This window comes from Myotis lucifugus, unplaced genomic scaffold (genome assembly GCF_000147115.1).
Source record: "Myotis lucifugus unplaced genomic scaffold, Myoluc2.0 scaffold_454, whole genome shotgun sequence".
Taxonomy (NCBI): domain Eukaryota; kingdom Metazoa; phylum Chordata; class Mammalia; order Chiroptera; family Vespertilionidae; genus Myotis; species Myotis lucifugus.
The window spans coordinates 381,788-393,740 of record NW_005871502.1 but is presented as its reverse complement, the minus strand read 5'-3'; the positions used below and the strand labels follow the sequence as shown (position 1 = coordinate 393,740).

At 58.9% G+C, this 11,953-nt stretch overlaps 1 protein-coding gene across 1 annotated transcript in view; it reads right to left on the bottom strand.

The window, feature by feature from the left end:
• Window position 1: 1 nt before the first annotated feature.
• The window catches only part of LOC102433311 (PH and SEC7 domain-containing protein 4), a gene marked incomplete at its 3' end in the record, with an annotated part of 15,163 nt that continues 3,211 nt past the window's right edge, over window positions 2-11,953 (bottom strand). Inside the window, exon 2 of the mRNA XM_023744361.1 lies at window positions 2-967. Coding sequence (XP_023600129.1) covers window positions 2-859 — 858 coding nt within the window. The remainder of the gene's footprint in view (window positions 968-11,953) is intronic.

Sequence of the window (11,953 nt, the reverse complement as noted above, 5' to 3'; positions counted from 1 at the left end):
CGGTTCGGCCCAGGAGAAGGAGTGTGGTTTGTAGGTGGCGCATAGGGAACGGAGGGGTGGTGTGCCCGCTGGACTCAGACACACTGTCCCCCGAGTCTGGCTCATCGCCCAGCCCCCACGGCACCCTGCCCAGCAGGAGAGGAGGCTCCAGGTTCTGCGGGCTCTCGGGCCTCCCATCGTCGTCCTCGTCAGCACAGGAGTCGGGGTGCCCCCAGGAGAAGCGCTCTCTGGGAGCGCTGGTGTCTGAGCAAGGGCTTTCCAGGAAGAGGGGGTTGTCAAAGAACAGACTCTCCTCCTCGGCACCCCACTCTGGGGACGAGTCTGGCGTCCCCTCCCCGGGGGACACCTGGGTCTGGCTCTCTCCCTCAGGCCTGCTGCTGTCCTCCCCCGAGGGAGGGCTGGCCGGGGGGCCCGGGTCCAGGGGGGCCGCCGGGCTGGAGGGGAACGGGGGGAGGTCCACAGGGGCCGTGGGGATGCAGGACCTCAGCTCGGCTCGGAGCCCCTCAGTCTTCTCCAGCTCCTCCTCCAGGTCCAGGACGCACATCTGGGCCTGCAGGATGCCCGCCCAGAACACCACCTGCGTGGACGAGCTGGGGTTCTGCTGTGGGCCCCCCTGGGAAGACCCGCTCCCCAGGCCCTCGGGCTCGGCCCTAGAGCCCCCGGCAGGAGCATCTTGCCTCCCCGTGGACTCAGAAGGGTCCGACGCCCAGGTCAGTTCCTGCAAAGGTCCGGGCGGGTCAGGACGGCTGCTCGTTTCCCTGGGCTGTACTCCTGGGTGGGGCTGCAGGTTGTCGCTCAAACAGACGTTGAGAAATTCCAAGGGTTCTGGGTGTTCAGAGAGTGTGTTGTCATCCATCATCCACGGAGAGCACGTGTGCGGGGGTCCCCAGCAGTGTCCACTGTCACAGTCCCATTGTGTGGATTAGGGGGCCTGCTGGCCAGGGGGGCAACGGAGATCCACTCTGCCCTGGAAATACCCAAAGCACAGTAGGTCAGCAAGGGGCTGCCAGCTCCTGTCTAGTGTGTCAGATGTACTTGGGGGTCCTGGCCATGTCCATGGCCCCGGCTGGGGTACACTGCCCTCCACAGCCCTGTGGGGGAGCAGTGCTCCATGCATGCCCTCTGACCCCACCATCTCGGCCGCCTGCTCCAAAGACACCCCTCTGTGGGCTGAAGGGGCCTGAGTGGTTTAGCTGAAAGAGATGGACTGGCTCAATCAGATCCACCTCTCAGGGATCTCGACCGGAGAATGGAGAGACGACCAGCAGCAGGAGATGGAAGTGCCTCAGAACAGCATGAAATCAGTGGTGAGCCAAAAGCAGCACATGAGCCAAAGCAGGTGGCAGCCAGAGAAACACAGACCAGAGTTGAGGAAAATGGAACAGAATCTGTCACGGGAGAAGCAGGCACCTGGGAAAGAAATCCACGGCCTTCCTCCCACTCCCGGAGGCTCCTGTCTCTAGAACCTCGTCCTTTGCAAGACTGGCCGGCGGGGGCTGGTTTATGGCCGTCAGCTTGGCCAGGTGACGCCCTGGCCTGTGAGACTCGTCCCTGGACTGTCTCCGCCTCGTTCTGGCTCTCAGGAAGGGAGAGGTTAAACACAGGCCCTATGACACCCAGTTCCCGGATGAAATGCGCCCCTGGCCTCGTCACATCTCTTCTTTTTCCTTTGCCTCAGACTCTTCCCGGTGCGTGCTCATCCCTCCAAACCCCACACCTGCATCTGCACATGACCAGCCTCAGGGCCTTCCTGCGGCACCGGTGACGTCACACCTCCGCGGTCACGGGAGAACCCGCTTGACGGGAAGAGTTCACATGCCAGCAGCGGCGGAGATGGCGGGCAGGGTGAGGGAAGAGGGTGCCCTGCAAGTTTTTACAAGAAGGAGTCCCACACCCATCTTTGCAAACATGTACTTATAAATAAATGCGCGTATGTACACAGAGCAGCCACGTAGGTCAGCGTTAATTCTACGCTTAGATCGAATCACTTCGGTGATCGCTGATGCTATGCTCTCTCCCACCTGTAAAGTTCAGGGTGGGGGTGTGGTTGTGCTTCAGGTCAAGCAGGTTAGAAACAACCTTAGTGTTGATTACGAAGTCCAGGACCCCCTGTGAGACTTGGGGTTACAGAGCCTGGTGGGAGGGGTCTTGGCTCCAGCCGGCAATTCCACTTGGGGGTCACAGCTGAGCGTGGCAGGGCTGCCACATTTAGCAAATAAATATATAGGACACCCATTCCCCCATTCCCAATATTTGGGACATACTTGTACCAAAAAAGTATTCATTGTTTCTCTGAAGCACAAACATAACTGGGCTTCCTGGGTTTCATCCGGCAACCCTACCCCCCCACCCCCCGGGGGGTGCAAGGAACGTGTGGTGTGACCCACCGCACCTGCTTCACCATGAGCTCCGGCAGCTACAGGAACCGGACGGCGGCCACATCTGTCTCCTTCTACTAATGGAGACGCTGAAGTGCCAAGTTCCAAAAGCGTGCAGGGAGCTCAGTGGGGAAGGGTCTGCACTCTCTTGCCATCGCTCTCTTCAAAACCCTGCAGTCACAAAGCCCTGTGAGCGGTCACTCACGCTCTGCTCCCACTGTCAGAGCAAGGCTGTGGGCTGAGGTGTCGCTCGGAGGTGTTTGTGAGAATGGGGAGGGAGGGATGACAGATGCTCAACAAACTCACTGGGGGCCTGGGAGCCTGGGCTGAGAGGAGATTCAGCATCACGTGACCTTCCGACCTGAGGGCCAGGCTGCCCTTGAGCCAACTGCACCTTCCTCCCAGGAAGCCCAGGGGGCAGAGCTGTCCCTAGATGCCACTGCGGGGCCAGCAGCCAACACGCTCATGTGTGTCCCTTTTTCCCAGGAGCAGCTGGACGGAGAGGAGACTGGGGGACCCTCAGGCAATTGAGGGTTAAGAAACATCTACCTATTATCTATTACTACCAGTCTATCTATCTCTCTATTATCTATCATCTATCTATCTATCTATCTATCTATCTATCTATCTATCTATCATCTTATCTATCACCTTTCTATCTGTCTGAGTCTCTATCTCTATCTCCCTCCCCGCCCCACCTTTTTTTTTCTTTTTTCAATTTCTCCTCCCTGAATGGAGGGGTGGCAGGACCTGAGGAGAGAGGTGACTTACGGCCGCCAAGGCAGTCCCACCCGTCCTGACCCAGCAAGGGCTAAGGGTCCAGGGTCAAGGGGGCGACCAGCCTGTTCTGGGGGCAGGATGGCACCTCCCAGGCGGAGGCGGGCCTGGTCTCCTGCATCTAGAATCTTCTTGGTTTACTTTTTTCTCCACTCTTGGCGTTTAGTGAAATCTCTTGAAATAGCTCATCTCAGGTATCGTCAGAACAAAGGAGGGAGAAAGTCTGCCACACGTCTCACAAGGGGGGTTTGCCACGCCTAAGATACAGTGGACCCTCATTTTCTAAGCTCCGTGAGGGCTCAGAAGTTCGAGGATAAGTTCTGGGAGAAGGATCCAGGAAAATGCTGATGCTCCAGAAGACAGTGAGGGGGGAGGGCACGGGTCCACTGTGGCCCGGCTTCGTCAGCTAAATTCACGTCGGGCAAGTCCCATCTCGAGGGGTCTCTGGAGGAGAACTGTGCCCGCTGATGGGCTGAGCTGGGGACCAGGACACAGACCCCCACTGCCGGTTCCACTCCACCTGGGTTCCACCTGCCTGGGTCCAGGCAGCTCCTTTGTGACGCTGGGACAGGAGGGAACCCCGTCTGGGAGCTGAACTGTGCTTTTGAGGATTGCGCTTGCTGTTCTCCCCCCGGCTGGGCACGCGGCTTACCCTCTGCCTGCAAGAGGCTGCGGACAGCCTGCCCTGGGACAGGTGACGGCCTGGGCGTCCTGCACGCCCACACCTGAGGCCCACAGACCGGACTCACACCCTAACGGCAGCTGACCAGCCACCGACTGGTCAGAAACGCCACCTGCTTCCTGGTCTGCAGAACACGGGGATGAGAGGGAGGACGCTGCTCCACGGGCCTGTTACGGGACGGGAGCGGGTCAGTGCCAGTGCCAGGCCCTGCCTGCCCCTTCACTCTGCTGCGTGGAGGGTCCACTCCGAGAAGCGAAACACACCAACGGCCTCCCTCCCAGCACAGCGGCCTGGTGGGCACCTCGCTCTCAGCGGCCTCCGAGCCAGCCAGCCCCGCATCTCCTCCTGGACTCTGTGTCTCTCCTTTTAAGCTTCCACTCAGCAAACATGCCTTCCTTTCACTGTGGAAATTGTTTCCTTCCTATGGAAAAAGCAAAGGCTCCTGGCCTGTGCAGGGATTGAGGAAGTGCGGGGTGCTGTCCCTGTGCAGGAGCCGGGTCAGAAATGTCGGCCCTCAGGGCGGGAGCCCAGGGTGAGCCCTCTGTCCGGAGCGGCAGGACTGACGCCCCTACCTGAACCTGGGGACTGAGCAGGCCACGTTCAGGGCAGGCCCCACTTCCTGCCACACCAGGAGCCCTCATGCAAATGCGCAGGGAGGGAGAGGGGGAGGAGGGAGGCTCTGGGGGCCTGAGGACCCTGTGGTGGAGTCAGGGTCAGGGTCAGCCAGGACTCAGGCAGAGAGGAGGGATGATAGGACAGAGAATGGGGCAGAGCACCAACAGGTCCCAGAGCAGCTGCGGTCCGGGGAAGGGCTAGGCGCACGGGGAGGGCTCGGGCCAGGCTGGGCTCCTCACCCCTCTGGGATACCCCCCTCACTCCACAAACAGCTCAGCAGGCTCTGAGCCCCGAGCTGGGCGGCTCCTTGTTTGCAGATGTCCAGGAGGTTAGGGCGACAGGCCCATTTGCGGCCAGTCCTTCAAACCTGGCGAAGGCCCTGAGGGGACTAATCCTGGCCCAGGGCAGGAGGCCCTGCCCAGCTTTCAGCATCTCAGGCTCTAGAACCAGGCCCTGTGAGGGGCGGGCCCTCCGTGGCTGGCTTCACCGTGAAGACACAGCCACACCTGGAAGGCCCGAGTGCCCGCACAGGGACACTGAGAGGCATGGCTTCTGCTGCCCATCAGGTGACCTGGCAAACCGGCAAGTCGGGGCCCTGCCTGTAACCAGCCCCTCCGGGTGGGGCTAGGAGCCCCCTTAGAGCGGAGTCTGAGCTCCTGCAGTGGCCACACCCCAAACTATCCCCCGCCCATCTGGCCTCTCTCCCTCAAAGATCCAGGGTCAGGCTTCCTTGAGGCCTCAGGCCCCAAGAGCACCCACTGGGCACCCAGCCATAGCAGTCATGTCAGGCAATTCACTGCTGCAGACCCCAAAGGGCTCTGGCGGGGCTGGGGCAGGAAGCAGAGCAAGGGCCTGATGGGCCAGGGAAGGAAGGGTGAGAGAGGAGGGGACAGAGAGAAGGAAGTGAAAGGTGGGGGTACAGCCCGGGCCAGGCTCCCGGCAGGTGCCCAGTAGAGACCACAGCGCCCTCCTTCTGCCCACCGGCCCCAGCCACTGCCCCAGGGCACACAAGGCCCGCTGGGGCCCAGGCCCACCCCAAGCAGGCCCACCGTGCTCACCTCCAAGGGAGCAGGTCCCGCTGCCGTGTGTCTGCCCTGTGAGTGGCGAATGTGGTGGCTGGAGCTTCCGACTTCCGCTCCCCTCACCCCCAGACACTCTCACCCTCCCGCTCTGCCCCCCCTCCCCCCAGTCTCCCCAGCTGCTCTGCACCTCTCACTTCCTGCCCACAAGGCAGGAGGCTTCACTCACAGGCCCAGAGCCTCACGGCCCCTTACCCACGTGCCCCCGCCCCCAGAGAGAATCACGCCCTTCACCCGCCCCGGGCCTGGGACAGAGAAAGGGGAAGGTGCAGGCCCTGGACTGTGCAAGGCCCCACCCCTTCCTGCCTGTGGTTCTGTCACAGGTTCTCATCTTGCCCAGCTCTCACTGCCCTGCAGGGCACCTGGGGGGACACAGGAGGCCCGGGCTGGGCAGCTGTTCTTTTCTGCTCGTAACAATTGACATTTCTACTTTTGTCACCTGATAACAATTGTCTTGTGGTCAGTGTTCCCCATTAGTGCCTCAGCCACTGCTCTCACCTGCTCACTGTACCCATTATACAGATGGGGAGCAGGCTCAGCGAGGCGAGGCCTCGGCCCTGGCTTCACCGCTGGGCAGTCACACAGCTGGGCTGGGAGCTCACAGCCTCCGACCACATGAACCAACTCTTGTCCATTCCCACACGGGACTCCTGACGTCCTTCCGTGGGACACAGGCTGCAGGTGTCCGAGAGTGAGCCAGGTGGGGGTGGGGAGGGCACCGCTGTACGGCTCCTGTCTCTCTCTGCACAGCCTACCTCTCCGGCCTCAACCACCACCGACTTGTGAACGGAGGGTCCTGAGACCCGAGCCACCACAGCTCATCCTCCTAATTCTCACTGCGCAGGAGACTCCTCCACTCGCATCGCCTCAGACCGCCAGCCACACAGCCCAGGCCGCACAGCCCACAGGCCAAGGCAGGGCGGCAGCTCCAGCCCTCCTCCTCTGCACCCCCGGAGAGGTCCACAGGGAGAGCACCCAGACCTTCTCCACCACACTCCAGGCCCCAGGAGCCTGGATTCTCCGCCTCCCAGGCCTGCCTGGCCTCTTCCTCCCGTGGGGCACAGCCTCACTACTCCACGCAGCCCTGCACCTGAGGGCAGGGTGGGGGGGATGGGCAGACAGGACCTGGGCCCATGGGCAAGGAGGGAGACAGGCAGGGAGGGGGCTGCGGCGGGGCCCACGGCTGGGCGGGGCTCTCTGGCAGCGGCCACCCTCCCAGGAGGCTGAGGACCTAACCCCTGGTTAAGGTGGGAAGTAGGACAGGACGCACTGGGTGACAGTTTGTCAGCTGCAGTTATAACCGAGACGTATATCCCCTGTGTCAGTGGGGCCCCCATTGTTCTTTCTGGGAAGGAAATGTTAGGGGCACCTCAACTTCAGTGGCACAGCTTCTGGCTCCTGACCGCCCCGCCCCAGCTGCTCCCCCTCTTGCACCTGTGCTCTTACAACACTGCCCACGTGGAAGCCAGAAGCCTCGTGGCCCAGGCCGAACGCAGGCCCTCCCCTCGGCCCGCAGCCTCCAGGGCCTCTGCACTGTGGCCGCTGCTCAGCCAGCACCTCCTCCGCACGCTCACCCAGGAGATGCTGCTGACCCACCAGGAAACAAGCACAGTCCCTGCCCTCAGGCCAGAGACAAAATAGACCAGCTGAGGAATAAGGCAAGGCCAGCACTGCCAGCACCTGGGAGGGAAGGAGCAGGGAGGAATGAGAGAGCAGCGGTGGGCTCGCCGGGTGGGAGACAGGAAACCCGGGAGCAGCCGGCAGGTGAAGAGCGTGGGGCAGGAGTTTTAGGCACATCGACTGCCTCACCTCAAGCCAGAAAGGCCCCCCTGAGCGAAGGGACCAGAGAGAGGCCAGTTTGGCCAGGGGTGAGGGGAAGGTGGGCTGGAGTGGCAGGGCCAGGTCCTGAGGGTCCCCAGTGGTAGGCAGGACACACGGTCAGCGGGGAAATGACGGGGCAGGGAGCATTTCAGTGCAGCGGTAAGATCGGCAGCGGCTGAATGGAGAAGACAGTCGGAGGCTCCGTGAGAACCAGGGGCCAGTGGGGCTCAGTGGCCGTCCAGGGGAGGTGGGGCCGTGGCTTGGAAGGCAAGGCTGTGGTGGAGGAGGGGACACAGAGGCCTGGGGGTATGTCCTGAATGGCTGGCAGGACCTGCCACTTAAGCAGATGAGAGCGTAGAGGACAGGGGAGTGGAGGGTAACCTGGATTTCTGGCGGGAGAGACTCCAAGGGTGGTGATGGCGTCTGCTCAAAGCACAGAATCAGGGCGGTGAGGCTGAGGGGAGAAAACCAAGAGTTGATTTTTTAAAATATTAGGCTTGTGAATCTGTGAGCTACTCAAACAGGCAACGGAAAAACACACCGGGAGTGAAGAGAGCAGCGTGTGTGACCAGCAGGACGTGGGTCCGTGTGGGGGGAGGGCCCGCACTGTTAAGGAGGTGAGAAAGCATAAGCAATGCTGTCACAGTGGACGAGAGAGGAGAGGACTTTAGGAAAGGAAGTGGTCGGCTCTATCGAACGCCGCTGCAAAGGCTGGGGAGATACCTACGCAGTAAAGTGACCGCCGGATGTGGCCACGAGGAGGGCACCGACCAGCGGGGAAGGAGGGTATAGGCAATGGGACAGGAGCCAGGTGGCCATGAGGGGAGGGCAGGGCCAACCTCCCACCCCGACCCCAGCCTCTCCACCCCGCCCGGTGGCCCTCAGCTCCCTGTGGCTGGAATGGGGCTGAGCAGGAGGGGCCAGTGGCCATCTCCTCCCCTTTATTGTGAACAGCCAGGCGCCAGGGCTGCCTGGCTCACCCCGGTTGTGCAGGGCCTCAGCCCACGGTTAGTCCAGTCTCCTCTCCTCCTCCCTGCCCACCTCCAGCCCCACCCAAGGGGAGGGGAGATGGCCTTTCCCTCTCCTCCAAGCTGCCTGTCTTGTATGTGAGGGTGTCTGTGTGTGGGGCCTTGGGGCATGGCTAGCGGGTGATCTTGCGAGCAGCAAACTTCAAGAGACTCCCAGACTCCTGTAGCCACCCGCTCTGCTCCATGTCCTAGGACTTTCATCTCCTTCCCAAGACTGCAAGGGGCAACTCAGGCTGGGGACCCCTGGTGCCAGCAAGGACGGAGGGTGTGTGGCCCCAGTGAGGGCACAGCAGGGAAAACTGGCATGTGCCCCAGAGCCCCTGCCAACATGGAGTTTGGTCCCCTGCAATCCCCCTTACTCTTGGGTTCCCTACCCAGCCACCATCCCCCACCATCCCCCAGGGCCCAGAGGACACCCAGTCTCCGGACATGACCACAGCTGTGGGCAGCCAGCCCTGCCAGGCAGCCCTTCCTGCCTCCCTCGAGGTAAGCAACTTCCTGTTTGCCCACAGAGGAAGCCACTCAGCACAGGTGGGGAGGTGGCACTTCGGAACTGAGAGCACAGCGAGCAGAGCCTACCCCAGGAGAGCAGCTCTGGGGACTTCAGCACCAGCTCTGCCCTCCAAGGGGCAGCAAAGGAAGGGAACGGGCACCTGGCTGGTACCTGCCCTTGACCGAGGCCCCTAGGTGCTGAGTGGCCCGCACCACGCCCTTTACAAGCAGCCTCTCTGACCCTGTGAGTCCGGGCGGGGTGGATGTCATTACCCCCATGCTACACACGGATGAGGTCAGAGCAGCTACGCAGGCTGCACTGGAACCCAGGGCTGCTGAACCCGGCAAATACATGTTCTGCTACACGTTCCCCTCTGCAGCCTACAGGTGAGGAGCAGGCCTTTCCAAGACAACAGCGCTGCTGACAGTGGGGCCTGAACTCCCTTCTCCCAACTCACAGCTTAAAACCTCGAAGCCGACAGAGCTTACTTCGATCCTTCCAAGGGCACCAGCTCCCGGGCAGGGTGACAACTAGGCCAGCAGCACCTCGATGTTCCCCCCCCACGCCTCTCCCCCACCCCGTATCCCTGAATGTGTGGGAGGCCTTGGCGTAGGGCACACACACGCTGCTGCCTCCAGAAAAAGCCCATCCCTTCCAGCTCTCTGGCCTCGGGGAGAACAGACAGGCAGACACCTGCCTCCCAACATCCCTCTGCCAGGTCAGAGGTTACCGTCCTGTGCCCAGATGGACTGTGGGCTCCCTGGGGATGCAGCAGAGCTGGGAGGTAGGGCCAAGTGAGGGTGTCAGTGACTGAGCCCATGGCCTGGGTCAAAGGCGCCCCTGATGCCTGCGTCTTAGAGTGGGAGGGAGTCGTGTCAGGCAAGGGCGCCAGCCCTGGTGTGGCCTGGGCTTCCTGGAGCAGGCAGAGAGTGATTGCGGAAGTGACTGACACACTGGTATTTCTTGGACCTGGTTGCCCAATCCCTGGCAGGCGCAGTACCCTTCCAAGACTATCCCTCCTCTGCCGTGGACAGACGCCCAGGCCAGGGCTCCCTGGCCCGGCCTCACTCCCAGGCCACTTGTCATGGATCTGTCCTCAAGTAGCAGTGACTAGGACTCCACAGTCACTCACCTCTGTCCCCAAGCCCCCTGGGCACCCAGAAGACACTTGCAAAACATCTGCTGAAGCACATGTGCATGCAGTTACTTTTACGGCAAGAACGCTCCCCCGTCAACATCCCCAATCGGGGCCTGGATAAGTAGATGGTGGCAAAGCCATCGGGCCAGATGGTGAACCTCGGCAGCCTGTGACTATCTCGTTTCTGTAGAGTATTTAATGAAGTGGAAAGATGTTCACAGTATATCATCAAGTAAGAAAACTGTTTATATACTCACTATAAGCTCAATATTTAAAAACTTGTTTGTGTATTTAGACAAGAAAATGCCAACACATTGGTCGATGGTGGCTATCTGTCCGTGTGTGGTATGGTGCACATGGTTAAGTTCTTTATGCTTTTTGGTATGTATCTAATTTTTTAAAATAAATATGGATCCTGTTGATCATCAGCAGAAATAATAAAAGTATTAGAAAATTAAATTTGTTGAGTGATATCACGATCAAATATTTCTGTTCACTTTAATGGCTGGAAGGTTCTTTGCCGACCTCTGTCCTTGCCTGTGAAGGCTGAGCTCCGTGGGGCGGGGGCGGGGAGGAGGGTCTGCACCTGGGGTGACCACCTCTCAGGTGGCTGCCATGGGGCCTCTTTCCTGCTGGTGTGGGACCCGCCTGGCCTCCACAGTTGGTATGAAGATTATTGTTTAAGGTAAAGACATTTGAGATTTCACAGATGCAGCAAGCAGCCTCCTCAGAGCTTCCCTTATCTGATGGAATCAGCGGCTTCGGCTTCATAATTCCTCCTGCAGGAGCTCGGCTCCCGTGGGTCTCAGTGAGACCCACCCACCCTTCTCCGGGAGGAAAAAAGCCCCCACGCAGCCAGACCACTCAGCTCCTAAACCCAAACTTTACACAGGCTTTCTCACCTTCCATTTGTTCTAACACCCAGTTGTGTGTCCTACAGAAACCTATTTGCCTTCCCATAGGAGCCTTCTCTCCCCTCCATTTCCCCCACTAAGTAAACAGTAAAACCTCGCTCTACTGGGCTAACTCAGCCTACGGGTGTCCCTTAAAGCCAAAAGCCCAATGAAGTAGGTTTGCCAAAGGCATATGCTAAAAAGTCATCAAATTAGTTAGTTTGCCTGTGTTTTACTCATGTAGACATGTTTGTGTGGTTAAAATTCAGTATGTATGAAAAGTTCAATTTCACAGAGAAGTTTCCTATATGTGTTACTGTCGTTTTAAATGTATACCGAACAGGCCTAGTAAATGCGTGCATTCACTGGTCACCCGAATAAACAGCAGGCGACTGAGCGCTGGGCGTGGCTCGGTGCACGTGGGAACCTCCTGCGCAGTTGAAACCGCTGCAGCAGGTCACACGCACTCCATGGGATCACGTGCTGATCATTCGCCAAACGCTATTTATGGGCGGTGACTCTGGGATTTAAATATGTAGATATAGTTGTGGATATGTAATAATTACTTATGTCGGTGAAATTACTGTAGTGTCTTTTCCAACATATGGCCTATTCGGTAAAATTTGTTAAAAATAATAGTGAATTAATAACAAAAACAAGTTGTTAATTGGATTATAAGCAAATCTTGGTTAAAGGCATTTTAAAATTAACAGGGTGTTAATTTTCACATATGATACATGGACCGGGAATTCTGTCCGTTAAATCTGAAGTCCATCAAATCATTGTCTGCAAAATGAGGGTTTATGGTAGAGGCCTTTAACTTTAACAAGCCAGCTGTGGCTTTGATTGGCCCCGTGTGCACACCAGTAAGTCTTTTCTACTGTTCATCTGTCCTTGGTCAGGCCCGTCACTGAATCAAACAGGGCAGAGGTAGTATTTTCCCTCTCCTACATAGTACCGAGTATCTCCTCCCGCCTCCTCAGATCTAAGACGAGGTTTGCTTAAGTGGATAAGCGGACACAGAATTAACATTTTCAATAGTTAAGCAT